This window comes from Tachyglossus aculeatus, chromosome 3, assembly GCF_015852505.1.
Source record: "Tachyglossus aculeatus isolate mTacAcu1 chromosome 3, mTacAcu1.pri, whole genome shotgun sequence".
NCBI lineage: Eukaryota > Metazoa > Chordata > Mammalia > Monotremata > Tachyglossidae > Tachyglossus > Tachyglossus aculeatus.
In genome coordinates, this window is record NC_052068.1 from 25,982,462 (window position 1) to 26,001,741 (window position 19,280).

The 19,280-nt window shown below is 41.3% G+C and overlaps 1 protein-coding gene across 3 annotated transcripts in view; it reads right to left on the reverse strand.

Moving 5' to 3' along the window:
* Nucleotides 1-3,606: 3,606 nt before the first annotated feature.
* Nucleotides 3,607-19,280, reverse strand: part of PPP3CB (protein phosphatase 3 catalytic subunit beta) — a 54,584-nt gene continuing 38,910 nt past the window's right edge. For 2 of the 3 annotated variants that reach the window (XM_038744418.1, XM_038744417.1), the window contains 4 exons: nucleotides 14,903-14,987; nucleotides 11,298-11,395; nucleotides 6,710-6,739; nucleotides 3,607-5,235 (listed from right to left, as the gene is read on the reverse strand). In XM_038744418.1, coding sequence (XP_038600346.1) covers nucleotides 5,054-5,235; nucleotides 6,710-6,739; nucleotides 11,298-11,395; nucleotides 14,903-14,987 — 395 coding nt within the window. In that variant the 3' untranslated portion in view covers nucleotides 3,607-5,053. The remainder of the gene's footprint in view (nucleotides 5,236-6,709; nucleotides 6,740-11,297; nucleotides 11,396-14,902; nucleotides 14,988-19,280) is intronic. The other variant, XM_038744419.1, reaches the window with a different exon arrangement.

The window sequence follows — 19,280 nt, forward strand, 5'->3', positions numbered from 1 at the left end:
AAGCGTGTACTATATGCCGAGCGCCATTCTAAGATATAAGGTACAATACAATAAAGTAGACACGATCCCTACACTCGAGGATCTTTACAACCTAGCAGGATTCAGAACAAGTTCACAGTTTAGGAGCAGCAAGCTCCTAGTCCCAAAATGCTCCCACGCCGTTAGTGTTGACCTTTCCCCACCCACTTCTCCAAACTAGCGACTTCCATTAAACGCTCCGCACGCGAGCCTTTTTCCCATCCCAGTTCCTGATTAGCCACGGTCAGATTTCCGTTCGCATCTTCCTCCTCATCCAGTTTACCATCCCCTACAGTCCCAGAAAGGGCTATTGGTCCACATTGCCAATCATCTACTTCATTAAAGCGGCCGAAAGGAAGGAAGAGGAAACTGAAGGCCGACAGGAACGGCTATCCAAAAATTATTTCAGAGATAAACACTTCCGCGAGTGATGAACACTTCACTCAGCAAGGATCCAAGTTAAGAGAACAGGTTGATGGAAGAAGTGACTTACCACACTAAGCTCCGGGTTTCCTTTCTTCTCTCTCCCCTTTCACAGAAATGGTTGTTCAATCCCCTCGCGCTTGAGCTGCCTCGGGGGTACAGCTGTCCCCTACTCATCTTTCTAACCCCGCCAGCCGGACTGACAAGACAGAATTCCCACTCTTGAGTAACAGTAACACGGAGGTCTGGCCCTCACCCAAAAGACACAAATTCCTACCTTTTCTTTGCCAGGAGAATTCATTTCCCTGTGACCCGGCCCAGTTGAAACAATATAACTCTTGTTCCTGCCCTTTGCCAAAAGACTGGTATCACGGTGGGGGAATCACCTCAGGCCGGGACCCAAACCTACCACTCCTGTTGTGGTTGCTTGTGTTTGCTTCAGGGATAGGTGCGCGGGCTGGTTTTAATTCAAAACCTGAGGTTTGTGTAATGGATTTTTGCTGGACGCTGCCCGTGGCCTACACACAATGTGCTCTTAAGGGGCACTGAATACCACACCAAGGGAAAGAACGTGGCCCGGCCGGAAATCGGGTCATGAGTTCTAATCCCAGCTCTGCCACTTGCCTGGCTGTGTGACCCCGGGCAAGTCACTTCACTTCTCTGTGCCTCAGTTCCCTCATCGGTAAAATAGGGATTGAGACCGCGAGCCTCATTTGGGATAGGGACCGGGTCCCATCCGATTTGCTTGTATCCACCCCAGCGCTTAGAACAGTGCCCGGTACCCAGTAAGCGCTTAACAAATACCACAATTATTACATCATCATCAATCGTATTTATTGAGCGCTTACTGTGTGCAGAGCACTGTACTAAGCGCTTGGGAAGTACAAATTGGCAACGGATAGAGACAGTCCTTACCCAACAGTGGGCTACATCATTATTATTGTACTCCCCAAAAGGAAGGCTTCTCCCACACCACAAAGGTGGCAAAGCAGGACGAAGACATGGGAGACCATTCAGAGTCCAGAGGGAACCTCCTTACAATTCCTACTTGCCGGAAAGTATCTTTTTAAGGTATAATTAACCTATATATATATAATAGGTATAATTATATAGGTATATATATAGGTATATATATATATATTATTATATATAGTAATTATATATTAACCTATATATATAATATAATATAATATAATTATATATATAATAGGTATAATTATATAGGTATATATAGGTATATATATATTATTATATATAGTAATTATATATTACTGGTTATATTACTATATTATATTACTAATTATATTACTATACTATACTATACTATATAGTACTATATACTATACTATATACTATACTATATTACTATATATTATAATATGTAATATGTTATATTACTAATTATATACTAGTATATTAGTATATATATTATATAGGTATATATTATATAGGTATAATTATAAAAGGTATAATAGGTATAATTAACATTAGCAATACATATGCTACAACTATAGGAGTTAATAACCAAAGGAATTAAGAGCTTCCAATACAGTTATCACCATCCCAAAACAGCAAATGGGGAAACCATACATGAATACTTACCCTACAAGGGAGGCTGAGGATAAAACAACTGGCACGGTCTATCAAGTACTTACCCTTAAACGACAGACATGAGCAGTTGGGTGGAGGCTAACGACTGCCCACGTAGGGAGCAAGAGAAAAAGTGGAAAAATTTGCTAACCGGTTGTTATAGATTCCAAACTGAAATGGACTCGACCTAGGCGGCAATGACATACCCCATTTCTGGAAGGTCCTGGAAGAACGCACGTGACTTTTCTTACATATTTATTACTTACATATTTATTAGTACATATTTATTACTCTATTTATTTATTTATTTATTTATTTTACTTGTACATTTCTATCCTATTTATTTTATTTTGTTGGTATGTTTGGTTCTGTTCTCTGTCTCCCCCTTTTAGACTGTGAGCCCACTGTTGGGTAGGGACTGTCTCTATGTGTTGCCAATTTGTACTTCCCAAGCGCTTCGTACAGTGCTCTGCACATAGTAAGCGCTCAATAGATACGATTGATTGATTGATTGATTTTCTTGGGTGCACTCTGGATGAGCCTGGTCTTTGCTGTTACTTTTACGTATTAAACATTTTTCCAGGGATACCAGATTGTAATCCCTATTTCCACCTCAACACTCAACCAGAGAATAGCCTGGCGGTAAGAGCAGGAGCCTTGGAGTCAGAAGGTCTGAATTTTAATTCCAGTTCTGCCCTTGTCTGCTGTGTGACCTTGGGCCAGTTGCTTAACTTTTATTGATCACCTTCTCAGTACCTCAGTTGTCTCATCTATAAAACGGGGATTGCTCTCCCTGTTCTCCCTCCTACTTAGTCTGTGAGTTTCATGTGGGACAGGAACGACACCTGTCTTGAGTAGCTTGTTTCTATCCCAGTTCAGTGCTTAGTACAGTGCTTGGCACACAATAAGAGTTTAACCCACTCCACTATCGCCACCATTTACATTATCATCATCATCAATCTTATTTATTGAGCACTTACTGTGTGCACAGCACTGTACTAAGCGCTTGGGAAGTACAAGTTGGCTACATATAGAGACAGTCCCTACCCAACAGTGGGCTCACAGTCTAAAAGATTATTCAAAGGCAACCCTGAGACTTTTACACTTCCATATGTATCTGCATGGATTAAAGAAGGTCCAAATAAGATTAAAGAACTAACTGCCTTACATCAGTGGTAAACTAAATTTCTGGTACAAAACTATGTTCCCAATACAGTGATCTTTTTCTCTGCTTTTTCAAAAAGTAAAATGAAAAATACTGTCCTTACATACCTATTTAAGAAAACCTCTAAAGGGTGACAAATTAAGTATAGAAAACGTCTTAGGTTTTGGGATTGTGATCAGTTATTTTCAACCAAATGTACCAAAAAAGTCCAGAAAAAAATCCAAACTCCAAAAAGACACCTCGAACTGCGGGATCTCTTCAGACTTTTCTATCTGCAGAGATGCCTTTTACCAAGCGTCCACCCCAATCCCCCTTCCGGATAATTCCTCCAGCATGGAAATTGACAATCGGAATTCAACTGAGCCAGATGAGACCTGATCTTCCAAAGAAAACACAACACAACAACAAGAGCAGCGGCCCATGCACAAAATTTATTGTGTGCTACTATTTATAAAATATTTCAAAAGTCCAGAACATGCATAAAATTTCCACCTCAGAGAGGAGAATGCACAGGGCGTACTTTATGGCAAACAACAGGGAGATGGATTCCACTGCCTGGAGCGGTGAGCTGGATTCCAGGGGGCCAAGAGAAGTGGGGAACAGATGCAAAGGTAGATACCAAACTACAGCAGCAATCAATACAGGTCAATAGTTGTGAAAAATGAGCACATGGTTCCATGTATTTTAACCAAGCAGTCCTGCAACTATTAAAAAAAGTTCAACATGCAGTCTTGACTTTAGGCTTTCACTAATGCTTCTACGCTGCATCTGCCTAAAAAAAAAAATGTTCCAGATCATTTTCCATTTCCTTTTACAGAATAAAAATGATAAAGCCAGCAGCTAGTCATTCAGTGGCACTTAGCTATTTAAGCAACTTTAATACCCACAATAAACTAAAAGTTCCCGTAACATCTAGGTAACCTATTACGTATCGTACCTGTACATCGTAGGTCTATATATTAAACATTTGCAAAAATGAAAACATGCATACACAAAATACATCAACTTTTACAGACATGATCTGAATCAAAATTTACTTTAATAAAATGTACAAGCTTCTCTTGAAGTTCCTTAAATGAGCAGTTCGGTGATTTTTTTTTTTTTTTTTTTTTAGATTAGATGTCTTCTTTTTAAATTTCAGGGCTATCTCCAAAAATCTGGGCCAAAACGGTTTGAAATTAAATAGCTCTTTTGCTCTTTGTTCAAGTAACAAACAGTTCTTTAAGAAATCTTCCACTACCCCATAACTAAAAAACAGAGAGAGATTATAATACAGAATTAGGAAACATCGAAAGACTAGTACCTGAGGTCAGCATTTTGCACAACTGCCAACTGGATATCTGGCATTTTCCCCGATACGTAAACGGCAACTTTGTAACCTCAGAAACGTTGTTTTTAAGACCTTTCTAATCTGTCCTTTAAGGAGATTTCGTGAAACCAAAGTCCATGGGCAAATAGCTGGCTCTTGGGGTTATTTCAATGGCTAGGGGTGGCGGTGGCGGCGGTGGTGGTGGTGATGGGGGGATTCTCATTTGTAAACTCAAATGTGTGAACCGTAAAACATCAGCCTAGGCATGCTCCTGGGGAATCAGCTTGGAAATCCTGGCACTCCCACATCTCTCTTTGGCTCAGCCACCAGTGACGCCGCCTCGTCAGCCTGCAGAGTGTGTCCGGGGGTGTCCAGGTCTCCACCCGGGGAACGGGCTGGGTCTCAAAAGCACAATGGTTACTCCAGAGGGTCCGGTGACATTTTCTGTGGCACATTTATTAAACGGTTGGCATGATGGGGCCCTCCGGCTTCGCGGGTGTCCTGTCCGCTCCCGGGCCTGAGACGCGCGTCCCGTGGACGCCGCGGGGTCACTGAGCACCGCCGTTGCCTGTCCCGTGGTTTTCGGTCGCGTGTGTGGCGGTGTTCAGGGAATTAAAACCATCCTGCTGCACGGCATCTTTGCGGGGTGGCATTCTCTCGTTGATCCTATCCAGGCCTTTCGCCTCTTCGAAACTGCAGATTCTGTGTTGTGGAGAGAATCCTCGTATTGCTTAATAAAATGCAAATTGGATAAGTCAGTGACGGGGAAAAAAAATGCCGGGAACGTTTTTACATTTTCGGCGACAACCATTTTCGAGCAACGGAAATTAGCCCGGGGAGCGTTTACGGCTGCGCCCGGTAACCCGGGGATCTTGACTCTTCCCCCACCCTGAACTATTCAGGGATAAATGTAACTTAAATTTTAAAAAGGTGGTTTAAAGATTTCACATGGAAAACATGTGGCATGTGTTAGCGCAGCCTTAAAACCCCTCGAAAAACTCAGATAATCCCCCCCCGGGCCCCGGGCCAAATCTCCCAAGGCACCTCACTGGGTGTAATAATAATAATAATAATAATGGCATTTATTAAGCGCTTATTATGTGCAAAGCACTGTTCTAAGCACTGAAGCACTAACACCTCTAGAGTGGGGCACGTCCTAACCCTTTAATTTCAATAAATTGACACACGAAAAGCATCAGCAAGCCAGATGCAGTGAGGACGTTAAACAATGATGTCTTCGAATGCTGCGCACATTATCTGCACCCACAATGAAGGTGGAAGAGGCGGCATAAATTCACCATGTCAGAAGATAATCAACCCTCACCATCCGTGGGTAACGAAAGAGGTGGGAAATGTTTTTTCCTCCAGTTGAAGAATTTAAGACCAGAGTGTGTCTGATCATGTAAAGGGCTACAGATCTCCTTAACATGCAATCCATTCTCTAAGAGTTGTTTAGAGATCAGAATGGAAATAAAATAAAGTACTCTGCCAATGACGATTTTTCATTGACCTAATTTGAAAGGCTCAGAGACAAATCCAACGTGCACTGGATAGACTCCCATGTGGGAATGGATGACTTTGTACATGCAAAACATTGGGGCTCAGACTTTACATCTGGGAACAAAATATACGGTTGGGGCAGCGGTCGGGGCAGTGATGCATTCAGCAGTGTTAAGTCTCCTCAAAAAATTCAAGTTAAACATGTACTGATCAGCAAACAAAAGACCAAACCGCAATAAGGAAAAAAACCCCCAACAGAGTGAGGATTACTACACTAGGTGCGTTATGAAAAGTGATTTTTTTTCCTCTGGAAAAACCTCAAATGTAAGGCCATTCTACTTTGAAGTAAATTCCAAATTAAAGTAGAAACATGCAAAACAAGAAAAGGACAACTGTGTGTAGGACTGGTAGAAACGTGAACATTACAAAAAGATGGAAAACACTGCCAGGTACACTGCATCATGCTTTAACACAAATCAACGGGCTAAACGCTAACGCACATGGTGTTAAGAAAGGAAAAAAAGCATTTCCCGGACAACAGTCCTCACGGAAAGAAATGAATGTTACGGGTAAAGACAATGAGCCAGCAAGTGTGATTCATCCGGTTATGCAAGCTGAAAGTAAGACCCGCCCACACAGGACATTTCTGATGCCCACCCAAACACCACAGATCTCTGCCCCTCGAAAGGACTCTCCGATCGTACCTTTTTCAGCCTCAATTGCCTCAACTGTGGCTGTACAGAAGTGAGCAGAGGCATGCAAAATGAATGAGAGAGATGAGAAGGGTCATATCGTACAGCAGAAAAGGCAATGATCAACTTAAAAATATCACAATACCCCACGCTAGACGATTAATAAGCTTCTCCGAGAAAGACACTCCCCCCCTTCTTACATGCATAGAGTTACACCCGGTATTTTGACACCACTGCTCGGGAGTTCATAAACAGAGAGATCCGTTCCTCTGAAGCAACTGAGCTCCCACCCCGGCCCCCTCCAGTGCCGACTGCACGTTTGAAATCATCATCAATCGTATTTATTGAGCGCTTACTCTGTGCAGAGCGCTGTTTGAAATCTGGTGTCAAGAGTCAAACCATTTAAATGACAATATCAGATTCCATTAGGTTCCCAGATGGGAGTTTCAAGTAAAGCGAATGCCAGGATTTTTATCAGTAAATTTGGTATTTCCTTTTTCATTCTATTTCACATCCAACTGGCTCCCCCAGTTCACAGGGTGAAATACCAATTTTTCCACTAGGCTGCCCCACCCTCTCAGCTCTAAAGGGTAGCGATGGTCCCGGTTAGAGGGAGACTATCGGCAAAAAACACTCTTTAAATTGGAGCATTCAAGTCACTGTAAGCCTAAATATGTCAAAATTGACCATGCAGCCGCGTTCCGGGAGAAAACCTGGAGGATCCTGCCGTCTTTACAAAAGCAAAACAGACGTTTCAAACATTTCTGCAACAGCCTGCTCTCATTTTATCTGGTCATGTCACTGTGATCCCGGCTCTGTGAGCTCATTCCTGCCTCTTTCACTGGCTCCCTCAGAAGAGAAGGGAGGAGGGAGCAGGGAAAAGTTCCTGCACCACTCCTACAATTCTCCAGGGAAAATCTGGGCTGGGTATTTGATGATGATGGCATTTACTAAGCGCTTACTATGTGCCAAGCACCGTTCTAAGCGCTGGGGAGGTCACAAGGTGATCAGGTTGTCCCACGGGGGGCTCACAGTCTTAATCCCCATTTTTACAGATGAGGTAACTGAGGCCCAGAGAAGTGAAGTGACTTCCCCAAAGTCACACAACTGACAACTGGCGGAGCCGGGATTTGAACCCATGACCTCTGACTCCAAAGCCCGGGCTCTTTCCACTGAGCCACGCTGCTTCTCTTAGATATTTCACATATCTAAGGATGTAGATGTATGAAACACCATCTACACTCCAAAAAAAGTACACATCCATTGCCTAGCATGTAGCTTTAAAGAATTTTAGGGGACTTGAGCTGAGCAATTTACCTCAGGGCATTTTTCTGGATTACTTTGGTGATAAAAACCCTTTCAAGGAGCTAGTCTAGCTGCAAGTTAGAGCAGTAAGCTATAGAAAGCCGACAACCTCGTAACACCGGGACCGTTGCACCATACCCACCTTCGGTGAAATTGCTTAGTACAAGAGTTTGTTCACAAATGCTTAAAATACAACAGTTTCTGAGCATGTCTTTCACTAGTGCTACTTGTACAGAGGTGCATAGGCAGAAGTCTTGGGAGTGACAATCTGGCGATGGGAAAAACATTTTGTAGACGTAACAGATTAAATCAAAAGTTATCGCAAAGGCCCGGGAGTTACAGGGATTCTCAAAAGGAGTGACTATCTTGGGATAGAACACTGTTGAACTGTAAAAGATGAAAAACAAATGAAACTAGATGCTAAATCGTGACTTTCAAACAGAGGGGCACTTTATAGTCCTTACTGCTAATTTTACATTTGTTACAATTTTAAAATGAAGTGTGGCCCACTTATAGGATACCCTTGAAGAGAGAAATCAGAAAGTGGTCCTCCAGAGATTCAGAAATCTCAAGCAATTAACTTCTGAAAGGGCTTATTTTCCTAGTTGTCTTGGAGGAACAGAAGTCTTGCCATTAAAAAAAACTACCCATAACTTGTCATATCATTATAGAAAAGCAAAAATGACAATGATCAAAGTGCTATTTATTATTGGAATTATGGATTATTTAGATTATACTGATGGTATAAAAATCTGTAAATAAAATGTCAAACTCTTACAAGGTGAAATTTTATATTTTCTTAATCGCTTTATATTTTTGTACTGCATACATTCACCGTTTCCTCAATCAAATTATATTTGTTGCAGTCTTGCACCAACCATAATGGAACCAAACTACTTAGAACTGAGACAGTCATTTTGACAGTAAATAATAAGCCAAAAAGAAAACAGCTTTATAATTATTAAACATTCCAGAAGATAATTTTCTTGTTTCTCTTCTGATCACTTAATCTCTGCTCATTTTCACTTATCATCTATTCTTTCAAGCCACATATATACCCTGAGACAGCCCTGCATCAAACTGTGGCCCTCAAAGTTCCCAATGGTTGGATAACTGGAAGTACTGTGACATTACTGAGAAAGGTTTTGTCACGTCTTCAACGGAGGTTCTAGTGAAGATAGAGTTTGCACTGCAACATGAAATCAAATAAATAATAGTACTACTTTGTTTTTTCTTGAATAAAAATCACCTACTGATTGGTTCAATTTGAACTTGGTTTATGTAAAAACCTCTTTTAAATTAATTTCTACAAAGAGGTGCTACTAAATGATTTTCTGGATCCATTAATCAGTAAGGTAGTCAACTCCCTCATTTTATTTGGTCTTCAGCTTCTCTTTCTAGAGTGCTTAGGAGGAAAGATGCTAAATACAAATCAAGCTGAAGAAATACAGTCTACTATTATATATTTTTGAATGTTCAAAGCCTTCTCCACTTATTATAACGTACTTTGAGCTCATAAAACCCACAAAAACTTTGCTCTTTTCTATTATTTACAGAACAGCGCAGTCCTAGAAAACTGAGGACTTTACTGAAAACTGATATTGCAACCTTGTAAAAATGATTCAGAATGCAAATACCAACTAAAATTAGAGATGTGTATGCTTTCCAAAACAACTCTGATGGACCCATCACACACACTACTGTTGTTGTAGACAAAACACATACAGAACTAGGACAGGTACAAGCTACGAGTACATATAACTGTGTTCCGGGGAAAAACGATTTATACATAAAACGAGCTTTCATATTTGTGGGTCATTACGGAAGTCTCAGAATGAAAATGAAATTGAACGGAAAAATTTAACCCAAATGTGAAAATAACTTATTTTTTAAACAACCGATTACTAAATCAGTGGACCGAATTCTTACTTGAAAAAATTTAAAAATCTCGTCTAATTTGCAGAATGCTTCCAGAGTTATCTTTCATAATGAAATATAAGCAATGTTTCCTACAGGATCTCGCAACAGGGTTGGCTAACCGATGGCGGAAAGCCCACTTTCTTCCAGATCTATTTTTCTGCTGTCCAATCACTGAAATCAAATTCTGGACTTTCTCACTGGATACATCCTGTAAAATTCACATCGCTTCCCTTATACCTATTTTAATCTGTGATGGGCCGTCTAAAAAGCTGATTCGGTATTTTCACCAACTCAAAAAATATTTAGTTTTGATAAGATATTCAATGAGCCAGATTACAGGAATGCTTTATATATAATTCTTTTTATTTTCATGCAAAAATATAGGCACACTTAATAAACACCCTTTAATTTTGACTTACAGGATTTAAATTCAACCCCTTTATTCTCTGCTTACTTTATAACAACAACTGAACATCTACTCAGTTACATAACTGTTGAGATCGCACAAAGTGCGGTAGCAAATGCAGCAAACCTCAAAACAAGGTGCTGCAGAGTTGCTTCTACATGAAGAGACAAACAAGTATCTGAAAGAGTAGTTTAATTAAACATACTTATACAGACATAACAGCTATACCTAGAGAAAGACAGACAGATTTAAGAAAGCAGCTACATCTGCAGAGGAAGGAAACAGCATGTTACAGAGACAGTCCATTATACATAGAACATTCGACAAACACCACAGAAAACAAACTTTGGTATCATTTACCAGGGTACAAAACCTTGCACAAATCTGTCTGCAAGTGGAGTGCATAGTAATGCTCTAGGGCCCAGCGTGGAATCCAGCACTAGAAGCATGGGACGTTTTCCAATGAAAAACAAGCAGCACAGTCTAATACAGTTACATAAATTAAAAGCAAACAACAAAAAGCTGGGAATCACATTTCCATTTCTGCATTCTGAATGTCCCCCAAATGACTAGGCACTGGTCTTCATATTGAACAGCTCAGGCTCTACAGCACAGTGCGAACTTTTAATACTCCAGGGAAATAAATAGATAAATAAACCATGAAAGATCATCGATGACAAACGGCCCCGGGACGACGACGCGAGCTTAATCTAAATCCTCTGAAAAAAGTCGGAGGGGCTGACAGTGGTTCCTCGGTTCTAATAACTGGCTTCTCAGTTTTATACCCTGGTTCAGGTATCGGTCGGACACTGCCTGACAAAACACACAGCACCAGGTGCCTGTGTCAGCTGCTGAGACAGGAACTGAAAAGCAGAAGAAATTCCCTGCATGCATTATGTGTAGTGTTAGCAAAACAGCGAGGTGTGCCCCAGTCCATCTGAGGCACAGCAAGTTGCATAACATCATTACCACTTTGCAGGGTCTGCCGTCCTCCAGCCAACACTCCACTTGGCAACATTCCTGTGGGAGTCAAACCCTTGAGTGTCAGCACGCTTTCACTCTCCTCCCTAAGGGCAGAGAACAGACACCAAAACATTTAAATACCAATAGAGCAGATTCCCGGTCCTGAGTCGTTTTCAAAGGGAAAGACTACTCTGTGCTACTATTTCTAACCTCTACTCATTAAATCGACATGGGAGGGCCCGTGGTGGTGGAAGCACATCCACAGTTTGCACCTGACGGGGAGATGAGAATAATATTTAATTGTGGCATTTAAGGGCTTACTTTGAGCCGGGCCCCATACTCAACGCTGGGAGATACAAGGTAATCGGGTTAAACGCAGTCTCCGTCCCACATGGGGCTCGCAGTCGAAGTCCAAGTAGTAGTAATAGTTCCAATAGCTTTTATTAAGTGCTTACTATAATAATAATAATAATGTTGGTATTTGCTAAGCGCTTACTATGTGCAAAGCACTGTTCTAAGCGCTGGGGGGAACACAAGGAGATGAGGTTGTCCCACGTGGGGCTCACAGTCTTAACCCCCATTTTACAGATGAGGGAACTGGGGCACAGAGAAGTGAAGTGACTTGCCCAGCGTCACACAGAAGACATGTGGGGGAGGCGGGATTCGAACCCATGACCTCTGACTCCAAAGCCCGGGCTCTTTCCACTATGTGCATAGAACTGTACTAACAGCTGGGAGAAAATACACAGGTGGGAATTCACAGAGTCCCTGTCTTTCGGAGGGCTCACGATCTAACAGTAAGCTAAGTAAACTAAGTAAGCGCTCAATAAATACCACTGATTGACTAACAGGGAATCCCCATTTTATAGATAATTAACCTGAGGCCCAGAGAAGTGAAGTGACTTGCCCAAATTCACACAGCAGGCAAGTGGCAGAGCCGGGATTAGACCCCAAGTCCTCTGGCTCTCAGGCCAGTGCTCTTTCCACTGCTTCTGTGGGATCAAAGCCTGCCTAGGATCCCAGGACTTGAGGAGTACATCAATCAATCAATCAATCGTATTTATTGAGTGCTTACTATGTGAGTACATCAAAGTAGCAGGAAACCTGAGGGGGATGGGGTGGGGGTGTACCTGCCATATTCTGGTTGTTGACTGGGAGGGGAGAGGGATGAAGAGACTGCTTTTCATGATTGCTCGTGATACTTTTGTGACTCTGAGGCACTGGGCCTTTAGTCATGGCTCAAAACGACTCCCACCAAAATAAAAGGGCAAACATATCCTTATCGCCTCACAAAAACAATGAATTGAATGGAGGTCAGAGAATAAAACAAAATGGGAATAAGTTGACATCCCTGCCCTTAAACCCCTAATACATTTTCTCTTCTAGGTAGTTCTCTTACTGCATTCAATGCAATCTAAGTCCCATTAGCTGTAAACTCTTGAGCAAGCCTACCCATCTAAAGTGCACAGAAAGGCTTGCATCAAGGTCAGATAAAAGGGAGAGGGTGGACAGAGGGAGGTGGACCGAGAATTTTACAGGAAACCTCAAGGTTGTCTAGTGCCAGTGCTCAATCCACAAGGATGAGAATGATGACTAGGAACAGTAATCTACCCTGTGACACTGTAAGCTACTCCTTACGGCAGGGATTGTGTCTAACGATTCTAGTGAACTCTCCCACATCCTTAGAACAGTGCTCTGCACAGAGATGGGGCTCACTAAATACTACAGATTAATCTCAAAGCCAAAATCTCACTCTCTACTGCCAACCTACTCACTGTACCTCAATCTCGTCCTTCTCGCTGCCGACCTCTCGCCCTGCCTCTGTCCCGGGGTGTACTCGCTCTTCATATCCGACAGATGTTTACTCTTCCTGCCTTCAAAGCCTTATTGAAGGCACATCTCCTCTAGGAGACCTTCCCTGGCTAAGCCCCCCATTCCTGATTTTCCCACTCCCTTCTGCATCACCCTGATTTGCTCCCTTTATTCACCCCTCCCTCAGCCCCCCCAACACTGATGGTACACATCCATCAATTATTTTTTTATATTACTGTCTCCCCCTGTAGACTTTGAGCTCGTTGTGGGCAGGTATCGTATCTACCAACTCTGTTGCATTTACTTAGTACAGTGCTCTGCAAACAGCAAGCGCTCAATAAATACGACTGATTGACTCGGAATATATTTACCCGTTTCACCCCAGGAAAGGGCTCGACCGTCAGTTGTCGCGTGAAGCCGTCCACGCTGCCCTTCCCCAGTGATACCTGGCCTCACATAAACCCCTGTTTTGGCTCAGGGAGACTCAGTCAGTAGCCATGTGAGGCCTCCTCATATTTTGAGACTGTGAAGGTCACCCCTGTGAACCACAGCTGTGACTTCTGGGGCTGAACTGTGGGCCTGAACTGTGACGAACCTGAAATCCTGCTGCTCCTTTCAGGCTTGTCATTACATTTGTCTTCTGTATTTTTGTTTGCCTTTCTTTATGTGTCTATCACCAATTACCCCATCTTCCCCCCACCATTCTTAGATCCTGAGCCCCTTGGGGGCCAGGGACCGTATCTACTCTTCTTTCATGCACTTCGTTCCCAGTGCTTAGCAAAGTGCTTTGTGCAAATAAAGTGCTAAATAAATGCTATTACTCCTACTAATACAGCTCGCATAACTCCTTCACAAAACAGGATGGCACCAAATGGGACTTAAATGTCACTTTAAATACAGAAATGCAAGGCTTCCCAGTAGCAAATGTAATTTATTGTATTCCGGGGTCAAGCGGAACCAAACAGGCTACCTGGCCCGAAAAAAACCCATTATTCCTAATCTTAAAATATATAAAAAGCTAAAACTCACTTCTGCAACGCTTCACATTTGGTCCATAGTTTTTACTCCTGCCACAGGAAAGCAGGAAGATCCAAAGTCAAGAAACTTTTCGTTTCTGCTTCTCAAGCTCCTCCCCTTTCTTTCTCTTCCCCCTTGGTCTCAGCTCCAGGACCAGCCCTGTATCTCTTGCAACTTTTGCCTGCACCTGCAAGGCCTAGCTGACCTTAGGGTCTCAGGACCTTGTGAATGTCCCTCCCTCCTCTATTTGGACTCCCCCCTCCCCTACAACACACTGCCTTGCCATTGGGCCCTCTGGTGTCTTGGGACTTTTTTGGGTTCTTCATCTCCCTGAGGGCACCCTGGCTCCAATCTTCCTTTTTCAGCCCCTATCCTTTGAATGTCAGATGGAGCCCACAAGCCTGCCTATCGTAACCTGTAAGATCATAGTTCCTCATCCACTAGATTTTAAGGAACTGGAAAGCAGTCATTATATACTTTGCTTCTATTGTACATTCCTCAAGCACTTAGTCTGGTGCACTGTTCCCAGCAGGCAGACAATAAATAAATATTGCTGTCACTCTGACCCAACAGCCCCAGGCCAGAGGATTCTGGTGCAGGCTCCCACCGGTCCTCAGAGTTGTGGCCCAGGCCCATTTCTAAGCTGTACACGCAACTGGGATTATTAGAGGCCACCTTGCCACTTCTCAAAGATAAGCCTAGGACATTCAAGTTTAGTTAACACATATAATATGAGCGGAGCATCACATACTCTATATGCAACAGAGAAAATAAATCATTACCTGAGGACAGAAAAGACTCTTGCCATCTTGCCAATTGCACGGATTTTGTTACGGATTATTTCTTTTCGCGCTGCCGCTGTACCTACTTTCAATGGAATAAAAATAAATCTCAAGCTCATGGTCATCCACATAATTCCATAATTCATAACTTTTCAACACAAATCTGTATCTGCGCTAATTCCCCTAATATTTTCTTGACTACTGCAAACTGTGATGCCATTCTGTAGGGAGGCTATTTCTCTCTAGGTTCAACTCTGCCAGCACAATAGCACTGGTTCAATAAAGTAACAGAAAACGTCATAAACCTGCCCACTCTCATGCAATTAAATGATCAACAGGAAGAGTCAATGTCAGCCACCTTGTTATGACAGAACCAGCTTAGTCTCAAAGTGATCTACTAAGCACAAGCTGGAATTAATGAAGGGATTTATAAGATGAAAACATCTGTCGTGACTTCTGCTCTATGGCCAAAAGATCCTAAACGCCACCAAACTAAAAGTTACCTATTCTGCCTCAAGAGAACATTGGTGTTCTACAATACCAGAGCTAGAAACCAGATTAATTTTCATCTTCTCTACATTAGTGGTGAACTGAATGGGGTGGACAAGAACACTCTGCTAAGTGCTTAATACATGCTCTGATCAACTGTTTATTGACCTATCGGACATTTATAAGGTGACTTCTATACGCACAACACTTGAGGACAGCAGCTGGTTCAGGGGTCAGTTGTCCTTATTACTAATTGATGTTACAGAATTAACAAATTCTCTGGTTGGGAGAGAAGAGGTCACCTTGTCCATTCCTCTGCCTCTGGGCAAACCTGTCCTTAACCCAACCCTGGTAAAATGAACTCCCTCCTGCCTCAGGAATGTAATAATCAAAAGACATTCTACTCCAAAAGCACAACTCCCAAATGTTTCAGCATTATGAAGTGAGTGGTGGCCTCACTCTGACCTGTGAATGAGGAGATGGGAAAGAAAGGCTCAGGGGGCAAAAGCAGCACAGGAGGTTGGCTAGTACAGTTGTGAATAGCCTTCGTTTTCTAAGCTAGAACCTTTCAATGAAAAATGTAAATGCTTTTGAACCCAGATAATTAAAATTCAAGCTGAAAGCAGAGCCCTTTCAAAGAAATTTTGGAAGAATTCTGATTCCCGAAATAGAAACGACCTGTCTTCATGTAAATTATTCAGTGTTTATAAAAAAACTATAGTGTATTAGATATATTACCAAAATAATCTATTTCACCTTCATTATTACTTTAACATTTAACGGAAACATAAATAATGAGGTTGTTACCTAGGCAGTTCACTAGCAATATTTGGTAACTAATTACTAAAATTATCTTCTACAAATAAATTTGCTTTAGAAATTTTAATTGACAAACAGAAATGAGATAGCTTGGGGAAGCTGTACCTGTTTTGAAAGAGTAAATTGGTAATTTTGCTAACTTCACATATACAAATTTGGAAAACAAAATTGTATAGAAAAGATGCTTTCAACAAACACATAAAAAACCCTCCCTGGACTAAAAGCACAGTATTTCAACAGATCGGAATCTCAGGCAGGTTTATAATCTTATCATGCATACTAAAAGCATAAGTATCCACAATTGAACTATTCTGGGGTCACATGACTGAAAGCTCCCTATCCATGCAGGTAAAAATACAAAGTATTAAATGTAGGTAAAGGAATGAAATCTAAATACAAGAGGAATGAAAAAGGGAGAAATATTTCCATGCACAGAAAGACAGGTATCTTGGAATATGACTACTATAATCATAAAATGCAAACTGCGGTCAGTTTATTAGCACGTCTCCAAGAAAGAGAACTCTAAATAAGCACCAATGGGCGAATGTGCTGACTTACAAGACCATGACAATCCTTTATGAAGTCATATTTCAAAACAATATTACTCTGTCTGGTCTGTACCTTTTTTATTGCCATAAATGAGTCGTTCTTCAGATGGACAGTCCATAAAAAAGGAAGTGAATGATGGAGAAAAGGACAGGTGAGAAAAATAAGATAGATATTTTACTTGTCAGTGGTACTGAAGAATGAATATGATCAAAAGGGAAGAAACGGAAAGCTCTTGTTTGAAAGAATGCTTTCCTGTAGAAACTGATGAATAAAATGGGATGCTAACATGTAAAATCTGAAGAGAAAAATTTTAAATTTAGATGATTTATTTAGCATCACAGGACAAACAATGATGTACATGATATAACTGGTATCAGTAAATATCTGATGAAAGAAATCATTAAAGGGAAGGAGACACAAGAAAATAGACGCACAAGACTGCCACGAACTATCAGATTTTCCCCACACATAAGAGCCTAGCAGCACACTTTAATTCACAGGAAATATAACAAATAGGACTATGAACACATACTAATGATCGAAAATCTCCCAAGTAAAATTTTGGTTCTAACTGGTGTACACGAAAAAGAGGGAGAGATTCTTTATCACTCTTTCCTAATGGTAAATCTTACACTCTGGTCAAAGTGGGCAAAAAAATTCCACCAAAAGAAAAACATCTCAATCACATCCTGTCTTGAACTTTAATGGCAAAAGTTCTAACTGCAATGAAGAATAACAGTATGTGCTTTCTGAATATTCAACAACCCGTTCTCGAAGATTTGGAGACATTTGTTGCAGAATGGCACGTGCAGCAAAACTGATAAGAGTGGGTAGATGTGATGGTGCTGAAACTTCCAACACCCACCAGTCGGCTGTCCAGAAATTCAAGACCCCCAAGCACAATGCAATTCCAAAATCCAGTTTTGTAAAAACATGGACACACTCCCCCTCAAAAAATTATTATTTAAATTATTCAAGACTGCCCTCTATTAAATACTTCATTATGCTAACACCATTTGCACATTCAAAAAACGTTATGCTTTTCTAGACTGGGTAAGGGAATTAGCATTCAACATTGCTGTGAAAATTGGTGTAAAAGAATGATACTGTTCTTGTCTAATTCTGTTACCTACTTTACATGCAACAAAAAACTACTTATTTGTAGATTATTTTTCTTAAAACAGAATGTACTATTAAAGAGAATAGATGACGGAGAAAAAGATTAATGACCAACCAAAATGCCAAGTGTTATTTACGTAGCTGTAGAAATGTTATAAAAAAAACAACCCCACCACAATGGATATTAAAGAATCCTACACTTTAAGTATCAAAAACCCATACTAATTTAGACTAAAGAGGGTTGAGGTGGAGGGGTGAGTTCAACCTGAATTTAGGAAAAATATGAAGTGTTTTTAAAAATGAAGCTTTAAAACTGTATTGTGAGTATGTGGCTCAGGGATATCATGTGGGTCTGTGGTGTATGTGTACAGTAAGTTTAAGTACAACTTCTTTATGTCTACACTGGTCTGCCTCTAACTCGCACTTTAAATAAAATAATAATAATAGTCATAATTGTTAAGTGCTTACTACGTGCCAAACACTGTAGTAAGCACTAAAGGAAAAAAACAAGATACTCAGATCCCACATGGGGCTCACAGTAGGAAGGGGAACAGGTACGTCCCCATTTTGCAAATGAGGGAACTGAGGCCCAGAAGTGACTTAGTCAAGGTCACACAGCAGACGAGTGGCGGAGCTGAGATTAGAACCCAGGTCCTCTGATTCCCAGGCCCTTGCTCTTTCCACTAGGCCTCATTGCCTTCCAATAAATATGCTCAGGGTAACTGGAGATTCTGCTGTTATACCTTCAAAGAGCCATCCTACATTTTATTCTCATCCTCCCTGCTGCCCCATGCTCCTGTTTAGCAGGCTTTGCAAGCTACACTGTAGATCAAATGCATTCTTCTTTGAGGACGATCTTTCCTTGGCAACAATAGAGAGGTGGGAAAAAATAAATCCAAATTAGGACAAATTTGGATGAGAAGGGCTGGATTAATAAATTCTTATTGGGCACCATTATGTTCAAGTAAAATGCAATAAAACACTTGCCTGACACTTAAAATAGGAAGAGCCAACATACATTCAAGAATTTTATGTTCCATAGAAATGTGACTGCTGAAGGTAACAGGTCTTAACAATATTTTTTTTTCAAACAGACCATATGATTGTTGAGCTCTCACCAATACAAATGATTTTCCGGAAAAATGAAATTGATTCTTGGCAGGTCTGGGGCAACAAAGGGCAATATTCTTTGTGAATCACACGCACTGCATTCAATGCGGCTTTGTGGTCCCCATTCTTGAGCCACGCCATGATCCCTTCAGAATGCTTCACCCTTCCTGGTTCACCATACTCCTTCTCTCCCTTCCTTTCCCAAACCCACCCAGATGGAAAATAGTGCAAAGGGCATCTTTTCTGTCTTTATTCATGGGGTGTTTTCGGGGAGTGTAGGCTTCCAGAAACC